Raw genomic sequence first — 18,724 nt, forward strand, 5'->3', positions numbered from 1 at the left:
GCACCCTGGGCTGGGAAGTCGTGGAGATTGATTAAGTCTTCATTCACTTTGTTAATGACTCTTAATGACCAAACACCTCCTGCCCCCAGCTGTGGTTTGGAGACCGACCACTAATTTGGCAAGTTTTATTAGCATCTCTGCCAACAGTTCATTAGCCTCGAGACAGGAAGCCTGGGGGTGGGGGAGGGGTCAAGGAACAGCTGTTCCTCTTTCTGCGGAACACATGAGCTGACCCAAAGACAAGAGATCAGGCGACAGGAAGGACTTCTTTGTCAGGGATGAGAGATGTGGAAAACAATGATCCAGGAGAAAAGGAAAGCACCCCATAGGACTGGGTAAAGGTGACAAGGGGGGTTGGGAGTGGAAGAAACGTGACAATGGAGAGCAATGACTTTGAAGCCTGACTCTGCCCTTCTGTGATCTTGGAAATAATATTCAAATTCTCCAGGCATTGGTTTTCTGACCTGTAAAATGGTGGGGCAAAGCTGTGATCTATAAGGGAAGAGAATGCAGAGTGACAGAGCTGGAAGGGACTTGAGAAGGCATCTCTTCCAATCCAATGCAAGAAGCCTTTCAGCAGCATCCCTGACAGATGCTGAGCTAGCCCATTCTTGGATACCTTCAGTAACAGAGAGTTCAGATTGGCTTGAGATTGCCGCTCTATTGATGGATAGCTCTGATTGTTCATCCCTCCTTTTTTTAAGCCAGTCTACCCAGAACACCTGAAACTCACTCCTTCCCTGTAGGCAAGCCTGTTTCCCATAGCGCTTTCCCCACCACCTCTGCTCTCCCTCCCTTCCTCTGTCTCTGCACAGTATAGTAAAGGGTCTGGAAACCATGTCGTGTGAGGTTCAGATGAAGGAATTGATCCTGTTTAATGTAGAGAAGTGGGCACTAGGTGGCCACAGAGTGCCAGGCCTCAAGTCAAGAAGACTCATCTTCCTGAGTTCAAATCCGGCCTCACTTACTGTGACCCTAAGCAGGTCATTTAACCCTATTTGCCTCAGTTTCCTCCCCTGTAAAATGAGCTGGAGAAGGAAATGGAAAACCATTCCAGTATCTTTGCCAAGAAAACCCCAAATGGGGTCATGGAGAGTTGGACACAACTGAAAGGACTGAACAACAACGGCCTAGAGAAGAATACGTGGGAAGGAGGGAATGACATGATAACTGTCCAAGTATTTGACAGACTTGTAAAGGAGCTTGTTTTCTTTGGCCATAGGAGGGAGAGTGAGAGACAGGGGATGGAGGTGACACAGGGGAAAGTTCTAACAGTCAAAACTGTCTGACAATGGAATAAATTGCTTCGAATGAGCTCCCCATCTTCTTATCATTCAAACACAGGGACAGTGAGGCCCAACCCTATGCAAGGTTGCTGAATCATAGTTGGCATTTATACAGCACTTTGAGGTTTGCAAAGCACTTTACAAATGCTCTCATTTGATCTTCACAACAACCTTGGTAGGTAGGTGCTCTTATTATCTCCACTTTACAGATAAGAAAACTGAGGCGGACAAAGGTTAAGTGACTTGCCCAGGGTCACATAGCTAGTAAATGTCTGAGGGTAGATTTTAACTCAGGTCTTCCTGACTCTGGTCTACCAAGACAGGGAAGTATGATTCATTATCCGTTTTCTAGGAACAAAACTGGTCATTGCAATTAATCGGAGTTGGCTACCTTTTAGGGTTGTTTTCCTTTCCATCATGTTATCCTGGTTCTCTGTATTTCCTTTTTCATCAATGCATACAAGTTTTTCTGCATTTCTTAGAATTTTTCACAACTATAATTTCTTATAGACAATAATATTTCACGACACGTCTATACCGAAAAATGTTCAGCTGTGTGTTTCCTAATCAATGGACACCAACTTTGTTTCCTGCTTTTCATCACCACAAAAAGTGCTGTCGCTAACATTTTGGTACATAGAACCTTAATTGCTTGAGTTGGCTCTCTTGGACTACGTGCCCAGTAGTAGGACTCCTGGGTCTGAGTATTGACAGCCTATCGACTCTTCTCGGATGGTTCCTCATTTTTTTCTGAACATTAACACCCTCCACCTTTTTTTCTCCTCTGCCTCCCATTCTTTCCCTCACTGGGTTTTTGCTCCTGTTTTCTGTCTTTTTCTTTTTGTTGCCTCAGAATCATTATCTCTCTGGCTTCTTACTGAGATTATTTCCTCCAAACTTTCTAGGAATCCTCTATCCTCTCTAAAAGGCACGAGAGGAGAGAGGCCTTTCTAGCACCACCTTTTGGTCACAATATCTTAAGGGCTGCTCCTTGGAAATAAGCTTGAGTGCCATGTAAATTTGTTTTCTCAAGGACCAGAGGGAAAGGGATCCATCTGTCTCCAGAATGTTCTCTCCCAGTCATCTCCTTCACACAACGTTTCTTTCCTCAAATCTTGGTTGGATAAAAACCTTATTAACAATTAGAGTTGTCCAAAGCAGAGATGGGCTGTCACCCACTAGGGTGACAAAATCAGAGATCCTCAGCATTGGAAAGAACCTCAGAGATCATCTGTACCTGAGCAGAAATGCCCTCTATAAAATCCCTAACATATAATCATTCACCCTCTACTTAAAGATGTTCAGTCAGCACTGGAAGGGACACTAGAGATTAATAATAATAATAGCTAACATTTATATAGCATTTACTATGTTCCAGGACTGCTAAATGCTTTACAATTATTATCTCATCTGATCCTCACAACAATCCTAGGAGGTAGGTGCTATTATTTTCCAAGTTTTACAGATGAGTAAAGTGAGGCAGAGGTTAAGTAGCTTGCCCAAGGTCACACAGCTAGGAAGTGTCTGAGTCACATTTGAACTCGAGACTTCCTCACCCCAGGCCAAGTGCTCTATCCACTGTGTCTCCACTAGAGATTACTGAGTCCAGTCTCATATTATAGATGAAGAAACTGAGGCCTGACAAGGGGTGGTGATTTATTCAAACCTATTCCAAAAGTAAGTGGCAGAGCTGGGACTAAATTCCCAGGTGTCCTGATTCATCACACCAGGCTTTATCCACTGCAATAAGCTCCTTGTAGAAAAAAGGGGTCTCTGGTAGAAAAAGACTGGTAAAAGAAACTGGCCTACTGTAAATCTCACCCCCTTTTTTTTTAGGGTGACAGCCCATTTCAGTTTTGGATGGCTCTAATTGCTAATTAGGTTTCTGTTAGATTGAACAGATTGAAATAGATCCTGTAGCTTCCATCCAGTGCTCCTAGTTCTGCCTTGGAGGACAGCAAAACAAATCTAATTTCTCTCCTGAAAGCTAATTCAATTCAGTTCAATCAACAAAGATTAAGTACCTACTATGATGTGAGGTACTATCCTTCAAATGTGTAAAAACAGCTATCAGGGGTGCCCTTGTAGAATTAGACCACAGGATCCCAATTATCCTTTCTCTGAAATCTAGGAAATTCACTCCTCCCCCCCAAATCTAGAGTATGCCTCAAATATCTGGCTTTCCCTTCCTGATCTGCTATGAACTTTAAGAAGGAGGAATCACTTCCTCCCAAGGTTCCCATCATTTCCATTTCTGTGGCCAGTTCCTCCTCAGTGGTCAGAATGAGACCCAGCATCGTAGCAGTTCCTCTTTCTATTTCCCCTGAGTCATGAAGAGTTAAGTTATCAAGATATGTGAATAATTTACTGGCTACCCTATTTTTCAAATTAGAGAAAGAACTCCAGCAGATGCCCAGATAGTTAAAATCCCTCCACCCCTTTTACTATATCATGTTTCCATGCCAAGTTTGTGATTCATTTCCTGAACACATCATCCATTTCCTCCTTCTTGGCAGGCAGTCTCTAGTACATTCCCCTACAATTTCACTTCTGCTCCTCTTTCTATTGATCCTTATCCAACTGATATCGACCAGGCTTCCCTGGAATCGCTCTGCCTCCTCACTGCCCACTTGAAGAATTTTCTTACATGGTTTATCTTTCTGATATATATGCTACTCCAAAACCCTCCTTACCTAATTTTCCCTGTTTTGAATAAGGTAAAGCCTTTTATTGCTAAACTCCCCTACCAAGTCATATCCCATCCATCTCAGTGATGCTTAGGAAGCCAAATTTATCTAATTAGGTTTTAATCCATTTCCTCTTTTCGGCTACTCTTCTGCTATTCAGTAATCCCCCTGTACTCCATAGTATCTCTCCTGCCAAAGTTACTGGGATACAGCAGCTTCCATAATCCTTCTACCATTGCCAACACTTGTAAGGAAATGCCTAAGGTATATGGACCTTCCCTTGAACTCCCAACAAGCCTTAGACCCAGTTTGCATTATTATGCTGGCTGTCATCCTAAGCACAGCCTTCACCAGGATGCCAAGAACTTCACCATCTCCCTGGACACCCTATCCACAAGCACTGCCTCCATCTCTCCTCATTCCCAGACACAATGGTCCTGAGGCTGAGTTGGGTGTTTCCTTGGAAAAGGAAGGAAAAGGAAAAGGCATAGAACTAGAATGGTAAATTGATACAGTGGCAAGAATTTTGGCAGAAGATTTGGGTTGGAATCCCAAGTTCAACATTTATTAACTGCCCCATATTTTTTAAACAGAGCTCCATCAGATGTCCAGATAGTTAAAATCTCCCCATCCCCTTTTACTATATCATGTTTCCATGCCAAGTTTGTGATTCATTTCCTGAACACATCATCCATTTCCTCCTTCTTGGCAGGCAGTCTCTAGTACATTCCCCTTACAATATCACTTCTGCTCCTTTCTCCACTGATCCTCATCCAACTGATATCAACCAGGCTTCCTGATATGTTACCCTGTGTCAAGTTAGCTGTGTGACCCTGGACAAGTTACTGGACTCCTCTGAGCCAATTTCCTTATCTGTAAAACAGGGATAATAATGTTCGGGCCATCTGCCTCACAGGGTGGTTGTGAGGTGCTTTGTAAGTGCCATAGAAAGGGCTGTTATTAGCTGTTATATATTGTAGGCTCAGATTTGTAAAAGAAGCAGAGCTATTAGCTGAGGGGACACCACAGAAGGGGAACTTTTCAAATTTTACTCAATAAACATTGAAACTTAAATACTAGAAACTCCCATGAAGGGATGGATGGTAGAATCTTTGTCCTCAGAGGCACCTACCTTGGGGCTGGTGGGAACAAGGGAGCTTTGGTCTCTTTGCCCTGTGCTACAGGGTCCCTGAGGGAGATATGAGAGGGGAAAGCTGATCCCTAGAAACCATGTCTCTGCCCTACCTCCACTTATTGGCTTGCTTGGCTTCCTTCAACACTCAACTCAAATCTCACCTTCTGCAAGAGGCCCTTCTAGGTCCCCTCAGCTGCTAATGCCTTCCCCTTTTAGATTACTTTCCATCTCCTCTATATATCTTGCATATATTTACTTGTTTCCCCCATTAGAATGTATGTTCCTTGAGGGCTGGGACTGTTTACTTGAAATAAAATTGTAATTAAAATCCCTATTTTTACATAGCCTAAATTTACCCATTGTCCTCCTCCTCTCCACTTCCAGATAGCTTTAACATGTAACAAAAATTGGTTTAAAAGAGAAAAAAAAAGAAAGAAAAAATCTGCAAAATTTGTCAATACAAAATGTGACAATATATGCAATATTCCTTATCCATGGACCCCCACTCCTCCCAACTAAAATTCCACCTTCCCCAGGAAATCTTTCCTAACCCCTCTTAATTCTAGTGCTTTCCCTTTTAATAATTTCCTATTTGTCTTATATATAGCTTGCTTTGTATATATGTTTGCATGCTGTCTCTCTCATCAGATTTTAAGCTCCTTGAGGTCAGGGGACTGTCTTTTGCCTCTTTTTGTATTCCCATCACTTAGCACAGTGCCTGGCACATTAATATATGTTTATTGATCATTGCAAAGTAGTTTGGGGATATGTCTTCTCATTTCTCTTCTTTGGGACCAAGCTTGTCCATAATTTTGCAAGCTTGGGCTGGTTTTGGGTTTGGTTGTTCTGTTGGGTTTTTTTAAATTTTACTTCTCTTTGTATCCCCAGCACTCAGCACAGTATTTGACAGGGTAAGTGCTTAATGAATGCTTGTTGACTAACTGACCCCAGATTGTCAGGAGCTTAAGGATTCCAGGCTTGGGGAAGATGGCAGGAGGGGAAGAATCTTCGGACCAAGGAGTCTGTGGATATCCCCCATCTCCTGGTGTGGGGGGTGTACAGTCCATTCCAGAATGCCACAGAGCACATGGGACCAGATGCTTGTGGGGCCCCCAACTGGAACCTGCTGGACGTGGAACTGCCCCTGAGCAGAACCCAGGAACCAGGAGTGACCCTTGCCCCCCTCAAGCCCTGGACCCAGTATGCTGTCTTTGTACGAGCTATTACCCTGAGCATGGCAGAGGACAGCCCCCATCAGGGTGCCCAGAGCCCTATCATCTACCTCCGAACCTTGCCTGCAGGTACTCCCCCAACCTCTTTCCTTCTGCCCCTTATAGAAGATGGATTCTCTGAAGAATCCCAGAGGGAGATGGTAGGATATTCAGATATCCAAGTGAATGCTAGGGGTGGAGGCAGAATGCCTGGATCCCTTGGTTCTGATTAAGGGGTGTAGGGAGAAAGCCTGGGGTCAGGAAGGCAGGGCAGCATAGAGTAATGGAAAGAAGCCTGGATTTGTGGTCAGAAGATGTGGGTTCATATCTGTTTGGCTACTTGTGTAAGCTTGAGCAAGTCACTACCTCTTTCTAGGCCTTCTTTCTTCATCTACAAAATGGACTAGATGGTCTCTAAGGGTCCTTGCCAGTTTCAGATCCTGTGACTTAGGCCACTGGAGAAGGGGGATGGGATGTGCTAGAAAGTGCCAGGGCTTAGATTCTTTAAGACTAGGAGGTCGGACTCTTGGGTCCTAAGTGACCAGGTGTTCACGTCTTGTATGTTGCTTGAGTACACACACACACACACACACACACACACACACACACACACCTCTGTCCCCTAGGTACCTGGGAAGATAAGGTACCGGTGAGAGACTGTTTAAGTCTGGGGTGGGGAATCTTGGGCCTTGAGGCCACATGTGGCCCTCTAGGTCAAGTGCAGCCTTTTGACTGAGTCCAAGTTTTACAGAATAAATCCTTTTATTGAGGCTGCACTTGAGGACCTAGAGGGCCACATGTGGCCTCGAGGCAGCAGGTTCCCCACCCCTGGTTTAAGTCCTTGGAAGGGAAAGGGGACATCTGGGGTGTGGGGTGGGGGGCAGATTACCAGGGTTCTTTCCGGAAAGGGAAGAAAGTGAAGCTTGACCGATCCTTCTCCCCAGCCCCAACAGTGCCCCTGGATGTCATCTCTAAGTCCAATTCTTCCTCCCACCTGCTTGTGCGCTGGAAACCGCCCACCCAGCGGAACGGGAATCTCACTTACTATCTGGTGCTGTGGCAGCGGCTGGCGGAGGATGCAGATCTGTACCTCAATGATTACTGCCAGCGTGGTGAGGGCCTCAGGCTGGCTGAGGGGTGGAAGACTGGCCTAGGAAGATGGGGTAGGGTGGAGGGGGAGGTGGATGGGAGAGAAGGATGGTGCTCCACCAGGAGCTGGAAGGGATAAGCAGACTTCACAAGGCAGTGGGAAAAGTGCCGAATTAGGACACAAGAGAAACTAGGTTCCAATCCTGTCCCTATTGCTTGGCAAACTACTGCCCCTCCCTGGGCCTCGATCTCCCTTTGACTATAAAGAGGGAAACAGGTTGCAAGCTCTCAAAGGCCCCTTCCATGATCCCCTTCTCTTCTTTGGGGCACACTGACCTGGACCTTGGCCCTGCTCCCCACTCTACGCCCAGGCCTACGTCTACCCACCAGCAGCACAGACGCCCGCTTTGACCAGGAAGAAGGGGAGCCTCTTGCAGAGGCAGAGCCAGGCTGCTGCCCCTGCCAGAGTCCATCCCCTGAGCAGCCCCAGCAGCCAGCCCTGGAGGCGCATGAGGCCTCCTTCCAGAAGAAGTTTGAGAACTTTCTGCACAATGCTATCACTCTTCCCAGGTTAGCTGGGCCTACTCCTATCCACAGGTTGGGGTTAGAGACCCTGGGAGGGATGGGGGGAGACAGAGAGAAAGACAGAAAAACTGACAGGTAAGGCTGGCAGCCAAGTCTAGGGTGGATGTGACCTCGGAACTGAACTCCACAGCTCAGCTTAAAAATTCAGGGAGAGGGTTGCAGGTTGGACGTACCTGTGGTTGAAGGGGCAGCAGGTAATTTATATTTGTATTTTAACCTTCCCCTCATTATAAGCACGATAAGCATAGGGACACCCACTCTCATCAAAGTCTTTTCTCTTTGTGCCTCTCTCAGTCCTCTGGGCACACAGTAGGTGCTTGGCATATGTTTATTGAATTGGTTCATTCATTGGAGAGACTCACAGATTTGGAGAGAGCCCTGCAGATTTGGGGGAAAGGCCCATCGATTGGGGGGAGGATGAGTGTGGGCAGAGCTAAAAGCCAAGCCCCTTTGAGTGGTGGGAGTTGCAGGATCTAGTGAAAAGACTGGATTGGGAACCCTCCCATCTTTCTCCCCAGATCCCCCTGGAAGGTAACTTCTATCAACAAGAACCCCCAGAGGTAAGTGGGGAGAGGTACACAGGGACTGGAAAGCCAGGAAGGGAGGAAGCAGCAGAGAGATCAGGGGGTCAGTAGTAAGTGGAAAGAGGATTTGGAGTCAAATCTCAGCTCTGCCGCCTTAGGCAAGTCACTTAACCTCGCAATGGTTCAGTTTCCTCAAGATTAAGTAGGAAGTCCAATCAAATGAATACTTCTTCCAGCTCAGAAACCTATGTATGATTTGATATCCCCTCTACCTCCCCAGGGACCCAGGCCGGTACCGGCGGGCTGCAAGGGCCCCTGGGGGAGGGGGAAATAACTCAGACATTGGGATCCAGGACAAGGTACCGCGAGAGCGGGTGGTGCTGAGTGGCCTGCGCCATTTCACTGAGTACCGCATTGACATCCACGCCTGCAACCATGCAGCCCACACAGTGGGCTGCAGTGCTGCCACCTTCGTCTTTGCCCGCACCATGCCTCATCGTAGGTGACCTCTAACCCCTCACCCCAGACCTCTGAACCACAGCCCCTAGAAGAGCACCTTGCTCCAAACCCCTGACCTACAATCAACTCTCTACCATCCCTGGGACTCACCCCAGCATCCTTTGCCTTAGCTCCTTCCTCCCGGGGTGGGGGGTGAGGGGGGAGGTTGGAGTGTGAGGGGGAAGGGATATTTAGGTATTGACAGAATCTCAGAGGTAGAAGGGCCTTTACGGCTATGTCCCCTACCATCCACCTAGGTGAGGCAGACAGCATTCCTGGGAAGGTGGCTTGGAAGCCATCCAGTAAAAGCAGCGTCCTCTTGCACTGGCCTGAGCCCCCAGACCCTAATGGGCTCATTCTCAAGTATGAAATCAAGTACAAGCGCCTAGGTGAGGTAGGGACCCTAGAATCTGGGCCCCCAGCACCCACCCTGCCTGCTCCTCACCACCTCTGCTTTGCCACCCCTCCCTGCTGAGCTTCCGCCCTTCTCAAGTGCTGGGCTCCTCTCTCCCACCACCCACCCTGGGGAACCCCTTCCCACTCAAATGCCATAATTCCCTCCCCATTACCCAGGCCTAGATAACCCTCTCCCCTGTTATCCAGCTCCATAGAGACTTCTCCTGCTTGAGTGTTGGAAGCTGAGTTTTCCCCTTCCTTTCTCTGCCCCACCCCCACCACAGGAGGCCACAGTGCTTTGTGTGTCCCGCCTCCGTTATGCCAAGTTTGGGGGAGTCCACTTGGCCCTGCTTCCCCCAGGCAACTACACAGCCCGAGTCCGAGCCACCTCACTGGCTGGAAATGGCTCCTGGACTGACGGCCTGGCATTCTACATCCCCGGCCCTGGTAAGATAGACACAGATCAGTGGCTGGCTCTCCGACTCTCTGCCCACTGCCCTCCACCCTCTGACCTTGCCCCTTGATTGTTGACTCTAACCACGGTCCTCACTTTCCTGAGCCCTGCCCTTGGATCTCTGGTCTCTCCCCTTTGACTTTTTCTCTCTTCCCAGAGGAGGAAGAGTCAGGAGGGTTGCATGTTCTCCTCACTGTCACCCCGGTGGGGCTCCTGCTGCTCATAGTTCTGGCTGCCCTTGGCTTCTTCTATAGCAGGAAGAGGTAGAGTATCTCCACACTCCACCATTAACCTCACTTTCTCTTCTCTCCTGCCCTTCATCCTAATCCTCACCCTCTCCTACCTATGTGGGAAGCAAGTCTGGATCAGATGGAAAAAGGGGTTGCAGCAGTAAGGACTTTCTGACACTGAAGCCTATTGCCTCCCACTGCCACCCCAGGAAGTCATGAAACATCCTTTTTAAGAAACAATATACCTGAGATGAGAATGAGAACCCTGCAAGATGACCTTTGAGGGTCTCTGAAGTCCAATAATTCAGGGTACTTGGATTCTCACTGGGTGGGGCAACAGGAGGACAACTGAGGGTCTAAGCTATTGGGTCCTAGGAATTTCTAAGGATTGATTACCGAATCCCTCTGCCTGTAATCTCCTACATATGCAAAGCCCCTCCATCCTTGGCCAGCGCCTGGGCCCAGCTAAAGACCAACTCTAAAAAGTGCTTAGAGATCCTACAGATCTGAATGGGTCTGAGGGAGAGGATAGGGATTGTGACCCATACTTTGCTCTCAGTTGTGCCTTTCCTCTGTCTCTCAGAGGAACCTGCCCTAAACTTCATACTTAGATTCTTCCCAAGCCCCCTGACCTCTACCCGCATCACATATCTGCCTTGCCTGGCCTCTATCTTCAGCCTTAGTTTCTACCCCATCAGCTTGCCTTACCTCTTTTCCTTTCCCCTATTACAGGAACAGTGGTGGTTACCCCAACGGGACCCTCTATGCTTCTGTCAACCCTGAATACTTCAGCACTTCAGACAGTAGGCACTCCAGTGGGCCTGGGGAGAAGGGTGGAGGGCAGGGGTTAGTGAAACTTTAGAATCAAGGGTTGAGGCTTAGCAGGTCCAAGGAGTATGCTTCCAGATGGGAATAGATTGTTATTCAGCTATCAATCAGAGAGACCTTCCTAGAGGGAGATGGCATTTAGAACCAAGTCATTACAGAGGGGAATGGGGATCCCAGAAGAGGAAAGGGGTAGAGAAGTCCCTGGTTCCCCTCTCACATCCTTATTTTGTTTTCTCTACCACGACTAGTGTATGTTCCAGACGAATGGGAAGTTCCTCGAGAACAGATTTCTGTGATCCGAGAGCTGGGCCAGGGCTCCTTTGGGATGGTGTACGAGGGGTTGGCACAAGGACTTGAGGCTGGGGAGGCCCCCACATCAGTGGCCCTAAAGACCGTGAATGAGCTAGCCAGTCTTCGGGAGCGCATCGAATTCCTCAAGGAGGCCTCTGTCATGAAAGCCTTCAAATGTCACCATGTGGTACCTGAGAGGGAATGGGACTGGCTTTATGACTTCTGGGAATTGGGATCATGGTTGGGATTATGTTTGTAGCAATGGTGGGGGTCAGGATCAGGTAGGAGGTCATGGTTGGAAGAGGACAGAATTGAGGTCAGGCTGAAGTCCAGTTGGATTTGGATCACAGTCAGACTCTGTTGCCCATCTGTAGGTGCGGCTTCTGGGTGTAGTGTCACAAGGACAACCAGTTCTAGTCATCATGGAGCTCATGACCCGAGGGGACCTCAAAAGCCATCTCCGGTCCCTGAGGCCTCAGGCCGAGGTAGGGGCCTAAATGGGAGTGAGGGAAAATGGACAGACTAAGATAGGGAAAACTGGGGAATAGCAAGGTACTTGGGATGCTATTGGATCTCTCAGGGGATGGGGACAGGGAATATTTAGAGTCCTTTCCTCACAGATCTCCCTCCTTACCCTGACTCCAGAACAACCCAGGACTCCCTAAACCAGAGCTGGGTGACATGATCCAGATGGCAGGTGAGATCGCTGATGGCATGGCCTACCTCACTGCCAACAAGTTTGTGCACCGAGACCTGGCTGCCCGAAACTGCATGGTGTCTCAAGACTTCACAGTCAAGATTGGGGGTACAAAGGATGAGATGTGCCTCTTCCAGTTTCAGATATTCTATTTTATTTTAGGCAGGAAGCAAGCTTTGGGACTGGGAGAGGAAACAGGGAAAGAGAATGGGAAATGGATAGCATGGGGAAATAGATTTGTGACTCAGGAAAGGGGAGGTGGGAGACAAAAGAATGGGAAAAGTGAAGGCTAGTCCGAAATTGGACACTTACTTGAGGCAGGATTTGTTGGAGATTGGGGCTGACTAGCTAAAGCAGTGTGTGTGACCTGCCTTTCCCCATGTCCTCTGCCACCTTCAGACTTTGGGATGACTCGGGATGTGTATGAGACAGATTATTATCGAAAGGGAGGAAAGGGGCTGCTGCCTGTTCGTTGGATGGCTCCTGAATCCTTAAAAGATGGGATCTTCAGCACTCACTCGGATGTCTGGTGGGGCCTGGCTACAGGGTGGGTGGGCTGGGCCTGGGTTTCCCGGGGAGGGAACTGGGACCCTGACTGAGAGGCTGGAGAAAGGAACTAGAAGCTTCCTCCCACTTACATTTTAGAGAATCCTGGTTGGATGTGTGCCTTTTTCCCAGAATGAGGTTGTAGGAGGGGAGCAGTCACTGGGGAATGTTAAAGGTCCCTGATCTTGTCTCTTCTTTTGTCTCCTCAGGTCATTTGGTGTAGTGTTATGGGAGATTGTGACACTGGCAGAACAGCCTTACCAGGGCCTGTCCAATGAGCAGGTACTCAGGTTTGTCATGGACAACGGCATCTTGGATGAGCCTGAGGGCTGCCCTCCCCAGCTGTGAGTCACCTGCCTCCCCTCTCCCCACACAATGTATGCCTATCTCCTAGTCATAGCTCCTCCATTACCTTACAGTCCTGACCCCTATTCCTCAACTATGATCTTAATATCATTCACTTCTCCCTAGTTCCTCTATTCATGGGATCAGGGTGGTAAGATCTTAATCTGATCCCATCTGATGCCCTGGCTCCTCTCTTCCCCTCATGCCAGACAGGAGCTGATGAGTTGCTGCTGGCAACAGAACCCCCGCCAGCGTCCGACTTTCATCCAGATCCTAGACAGCATCAAGGATGAGCTGCGCCCATCCTTTCGTCTCCTCTCTTTCTACTATAGCCCTGAAAGCCGAGGGGGCAGGGGCTCCTTGGCACCCCCTGACACAGACCCTGACACCCACCCATCACCTGAGGCCCCTCCAGACTGCAGCCCTCCTAATGGAAGCCTAGGACACTGAGGAGTGCCCTTTCCCCTGAAGCATGTGGGATCCCTGTATGCTGGGACATTGTTGATATCACAAGGCACTGAGAGGAGAAAACACAAGGTCCCCAGATGCCAGCAGTTCTGACATGGACTATATGCTCACACACACACACACACACACACACACAGATTCACAAGATGGCCAAGGGGTGGGGGAGATGGGGAGATGGGGAGATGGGATGGGCCAGGGAACTAGGAGGGTTCTCTCCTGTCCTTCTTGGACCGATGGACTGGGGCCAGATAAGGTGCCTCTGCCCTGAGACTCCATGGGAAACTGAGAAGAAGGGGCCGATAGAATGGAAGGATGGAGGTAACCCTGGCAGCTGTCAGGGTGCAAGACTCTCAGCACAGGGAAAGAGAGCAATACTTCCTTTCATGGACAAATGAAAAATACATCCCCCAGGCATTCCAGACTCATGGCAAGGGGAATCTATCCTTTGTTGTGATATACACATACGCTAGATGAGTCTACACATGGGTTTTGTTTTTTTTTTTGAGAAAAGAACAGAAACCACACACACATCTCTCAACATCATTTTCTGTTACCTAAGTGTTTTAAAGCACTTAGCAAAAACTTGGATTGGGGCAGGAGGTCCTCAAAATATAAGGAATCAGAAATCCCAAATCTTATCCTTCTCTGGCTCATCACCTTCCCCAGGATGACACCCTTTGGAGGGCCTTTTTTCCCTGGCCTACCCTGGCAAAGGATCACAGGGGTGGGAACCTGCAGCCTCGAGGCCACATGTGGCCCTCTAGGTCCTCAAGTGTGGCCCTTTGACTGAATCCAAACTTCACAGAACAAATCCCCTTAAAAGGATTTGTTCTGTAAAACTTGGGACTCAAAAGTCTGCACCCAAGGACCTAGGTCACATATGGCCTCGAGGACACAGGTTCCTCACCTGTGGAAGGGGCTTCATTTTGGACAATGGGGGAAAGGAAGGATTGGGATGAGTATTTGCTCCCAACTGCCATCCTCAGTTTCACATCTCTTCCTCTCCCCTTTCCCACCCTCATATCCAAAACAAATGTGCAAGACATTTCTGGGGAGGTGTTAGGGTCCCTACTTGATCTCTGCCTTTCTGTGGGACAACCTTCAACAGGTTTACCTCCACTTTGTACTCAGCCAGTCATCTCTCTTATTTGACCTAGCCTCACTCCAGGATCCCTCAGCTTGGTGCTGCTCCCTCATTCTTCTGGGGGGCATCCCTTGGTGCTGACTTTCTTCCCCTCACTTCCATTTTCTTCTCACCCCATTTTCAAGTCCCCACCACCGGGTTTAATTCTTCAAGTTTTTAAAGTATCACCTTCATTCTTTACCCACTCCACCTTAAATGTGGATACAGGAGATGCAATAAAATTCCTATCTGTTTGTATCTAGGGTCTTAGTTATCATATTGTCCACTTATAAATTAAATATGCTATAAATTTGCTGTCTATCCTCCTCCACTGGGCCCTAAGATGCTGCTGTTTGGCAATAGTACAGAATAAACTTTACTACCATCTAACCTCCCACCTTCCTCCCCCACAGGCAATTAGGGTTGCCTTATGACTGATAAATGATAACCTTATTACTAATTGGGCTTTCAGATGCTAGTGAAGCAGAGCAAAGTAACTTTTGCATCTACTTGCTATCCTTGTGATCTTGAAAAGTCCCACTCTTGGGCCTCAGTTTTCTATATGAAAATGAAGGTATTGTACTAAGTCCATCAAATCTATGATCTTGGGGCAGCTAGGTGGTGCAGTGGATAAAGCACTGGCCCTGAAGTCAGGAGGATCTGAGTTCAAATTCAGCCTCAGACCAAACACTTGACACTTACTAGCTGTGTTACCCTGGGCAAGTCACTTAACCCCAATTGCCTTTAAAAAAAAATCCATGACCTTATCTCTCCAACCTGTACTCAACCTCCTCCTTCATCATCTTCTGCATACCCCACCCCCTAAAACACAAAACAGCCTCATCTTTCTCAAAGTTCCCCAAGAAGTGGCCTGGGTCATGTCTACCTTCCCTTAGCTGGGAAAGAAGGCATTTCTTGGACTCTTGGTCTCTATGCTGCAGGCTTCAAGTAGGCAGCACATCCTGAGGGGGAAAAGGGAATGGGAAATAAAGTCAGCTACTCTTGCTGGTACCAACAATTTGCTCATTGGTCAGAAACCTGACAGTAGAAAGCCTTCCAGTCTTGGCATCAAGAGACCTAGGTTTGAATTCTGTTTCCAACACTTACTGTATGACCCCGGGCAATTCTTTGAGTCTCAATTACCTCATCTCTTAATAGAGAGAACAATATTTTACCCACCTTGCCGATGACCACAGGGTCATTGAGAGGAAAGCTCCTCATAAACTTTAAAACTGCTATAGAACTGTGTATTATTTGAGTTATTTAGTATTAGAGGCTTGGTCTAGGGCCAAGGTGCATATGGTTCAGGCCTATGCTGGGCCTCTTTAGGAGCTGTAGGGCTTAGAGCAAATCATAGTTACTATCCTCCCCCAAGATCTTTAGGTGAGAACAAGTTCAAATTAATACCAAGATCTTTAGGTAAGAACAAGTTCAAATTAATACCCAGATTGAAGGGGAAAAGAAATCTCAAAAGGGCAATATGGCCCAAAGGGACAGGGTGCCTGTGAAAGAGGGCAGTCCCATTCTTTTCGTTAAGGTGTGGAGGGGGAGGGATTGAATGTGTGTAAAAAGCCTAAAGCTTTGTTTAGCACCAACTTGTGGAGAACTAACCCCTATATTCTACTCTGCCGCATTTCTCCCCACCCCCACAACGTGGAAGGGATAACTGTAATTCATTCCCACTACTGGAAATATGTCATAGTGTATGTCCTACTACTGGGGGGCTGTCTTCATTATCTTCTATACATAACTCCAAAGGGTATTTGGTTTGAACTTCCTCTCAGCTTTCAATGTCACAACTCCAATCTCTCCTTATCTACTGTCTTCTTTCCTACTGCCCACTTCTTCCTCATTCTTCAAAACCTTAACCCAACCCTGTCATCCCCTCCAACTATTATCTTAGGTCTTAGATTTCCTCTCTTCACTAGAGTGCCCAAAAGGTTCTTTAAACAACAACAAAAAAATGTGAAGAATGACTGATAGAAGATGATCTCATATACTAAATGGGAGAGTTAAGGCAAGCTACCCTGAGAACCTTAGAGAGGAAAAGCAAACTTGGCTGATGCCCCAGAGAGCTGGCTGATGGTGGATTGTTGAGTGATATGTATTACATATGTGCCAGAATTGAATGGGACTCAAACCTCCAGAAAAAGTCACCAAACATTCATAGCCAGGGGTGGGGAACCTGCGGCCTCAAGGCCACATGTGCCCTCTAGGTCCTCAAGTGTAGACCTTTGACTGAATCCAAACTTCACAGAACAAATTCTTTGGATTCAGTCAAAGGGCCCTACTTGAGGACCTAGAGGGCCAGATGCGGCCTCAAGGCTGCAGGTTCCCCACCCCTGCCATAGCCTTCTTTTCCTCATTTTTAAGTCCCTTGGTATCTAACCTTACCACTTGTGATCTCCAAGTTAACAATGGTTTCTAACTCTGATTCTATCACTAAATCTGATGGTCTTTCCCCAACCATTTAAAAAAAAAAACACTCTCTCTGCATCATTTGACACTGTTGACCAACATTCATTCTGGAAGTTCCTTCCTCCTGGGCACAAACCCTGCTGCTTTCCTACCTGCTTGGCTGTTCCTAATTCTCCTTTGCTAGATCATCATTGATGTCCCACCCCATAACTCTGAATGTCCCCTAAGAAATGTCCTGGGTCCTCTTTTCTTTTTCTATACCCTTTATTGGTGATCTCATCAGCTCCCACTGATTCAACTATTATTTCTATGTAAATGACTCCTAAATCTACATATCCAGGCCTCATCTCTCTCCTGAGCTCCAGCTCTATCATTAACTTTCTGTTGAATATCTCCACCTGGATGTTTCAAAGGTATCTTAAAAACATATCCAAAACAGAACTCATTATCTTGCCCTCTGCCCTGCCGTGTTCCTTACTCCTCACCTGGAACAGATCAATCTGGACCAGAGACCATGACTCCCTTCCCGGGTGGACTAATATATTTAGCATGGAACCCTGCCCTGGAACTGGGCTTATCCAGTGAATGGAAATTCTCCCAAAGAGCTACATCTAGCTGGCCCCGAACCATGCTCCAAAACCACTTTCCCAGGATATCTTGGTACATATCTTAGCATCTACTCTGCTGCCACAAATGACCATCTCATCTTATTTCTACTTCTTGCTCTTAGAACAGTGACCCAGTGAATATTACCTACCATTGCTTCTGGAAAGGGCATGAAAATGAACTGGCAGATGTCTTTACTCATTATGTGTGCATTTCCCCAAACAAAAGCTTCCTTCACCGGCTACCACATATGTTGTCTCTCCCTTAGAATATAAGCTCCTTTAGGGAAGGTACTGATTTTTGTCTTTGTATCACCAGCACCTACCATAATGATCATGCTTAATAAATGCTTTTCTTCATTCACTCATTCATTCATTACCCCCATCTAACCTGCCCTTTCCCCAAATTTCCCTATTTTTTTTTGGTGAGGCAAATGGGGTTCAGTAACTTGCCCAGATTTGAACTCAAGTCTTCCTGATTCCAAGGCTGGAGCTCTATCCACTGTGCCACCTAGCTGCCCCCAAATCTCCCTATATCTATTGAAGGTACCACCACCCTTCGAGTCACCCAGGCTGACAACCTTAAACTCATTTTGGCTCTTCACCTCTCTCACTCATCCCATATCCAATCAGTTGCCAAGTCTTCTCACTTCTACTTCTACAGCATGTCACACACCCTCCTCTTTCTTGTCTTTCACATAAACACCATCATAGTTTAGGCCCTTATCACCCCTCACTTGGGCTACTGCAATAGCCTCCTACTCTCCCTGCTTCTGGTTTCTCAGCTTTCAAATCCGTCCTCTACACAGCTTCCAAAATAATCTTCCTAAAGCATAGACAATGTCACACAGCTGCTCAAGAATCTCAGTGGCTCCCTATTGCCTTTAACATAAAACACAAAAATTCTCAGTTTTGCATTTAATTTAGCTCTAGCCTACCTTTCCAGACTTATTTAGTATTACTTTTTCATGTACTCTACATTCCAGCCAAACTGGACTTTCCTGAACTTGGTATTTTATTTCCTGCCTCTTCACCTTCGTGTAAACTACCCCTTATGCCTGGAATATACTTTCTCTTCATCTTCTGCTTCTTAGAATCCTTTGTTGTTCAGTTGTGTCCAACTCTTTGTGACCCCATCTGGAGTTTTCTCGGCAAAGATACTGGAATGTTGCCATTTCCTTCTCCAACTCATTTTACAGACGTGGAAACTGAGACAAATGGGGTTCAGTGACTTGCCCTGGGTCACCCAGCTAGTAAGTGTCTGAGATCAGATTTGAACTTAGGGCTTCCTGATTTGAGGCCCAACAC

At 47.2% G+C, this 18,724-nt stretch overlaps 1 protein-coding gene across 1 annotated transcript in view; it reads left to right on the forward strand.

Moving 5' to 3' along the window:
• INSRR (insulin receptor related receptor) overlaps nt 1–13,252 on the forward strand; it is a 33,318-nt gene extending 20,066 nt beyond the window's left edge. Inside the window, exons 8-22 of the mRNA XM_027871292.1 lie at nt 6,171–6,409; nt 7,264–7,431; nt 7,780–7,978; nt 8,512–8,553; nt 8,798–9,015; nt 9,273–9,409; nt 9,696–9,858; nt 10,023–10,128; nt 10,828–10,898; nt 11,172–11,401; nt 11,589–11,699; nt 11,860–12,019; nt 12,311–12,440; nt 12,667–12,801; nt 13,012–13,252. Of these exons, the coding sequence (XP_027727093.1) occupies nt 6,171–6,409; nt 7,264–7,431; nt 7,780–7,978; nt 8,512–8,553; nt 8,798–9,015; nt 9,273–9,409; nt 9,696–9,858; nt 10,023–10,128; nt 10,828–10,898; nt 11,172–11,401; nt 11,589–11,699; nt 11,860–12,019; nt 12,311–12,440; nt 12,667–12,801; nt 13,012–13,252 (2,350 nt within the window). The remainder of the gene's footprint in view (nt 1–6,170; nt 6,410–7,263; nt 7,432–7,779; nt 7,979–8,511; nt 8,554–8,797; nt 9,016–9,272; nt 9,410–9,695; nt 9,859–10,022; nt 10,129–10,827; nt 10,899–11,171; nt 11,402–11,588; nt 11,700–11,859; nt 12,020–12,310; nt 12,441–12,666; nt 12,802–13,011) is intronic.
• The last annotated feature ends 5,472 nt before the right edge of the window (nt 13,253–18,724 follow it).

The sequence above is a fragment of the Vombatus ursinus genome, unplaced genomic scaffold (genome assembly GCF_900497805.2).
Source record: "Vombatus ursinus unplaced genomic scaffold, bare-nosed wombat genome assembly UNPS02014798.1, whole genome shotgun sequence".
NCBI lineage: Eukaryota > Metazoa > Chordata > Mammalia > Diprotodontia > Vombatidae > Vombatus > Vombatus ursinus.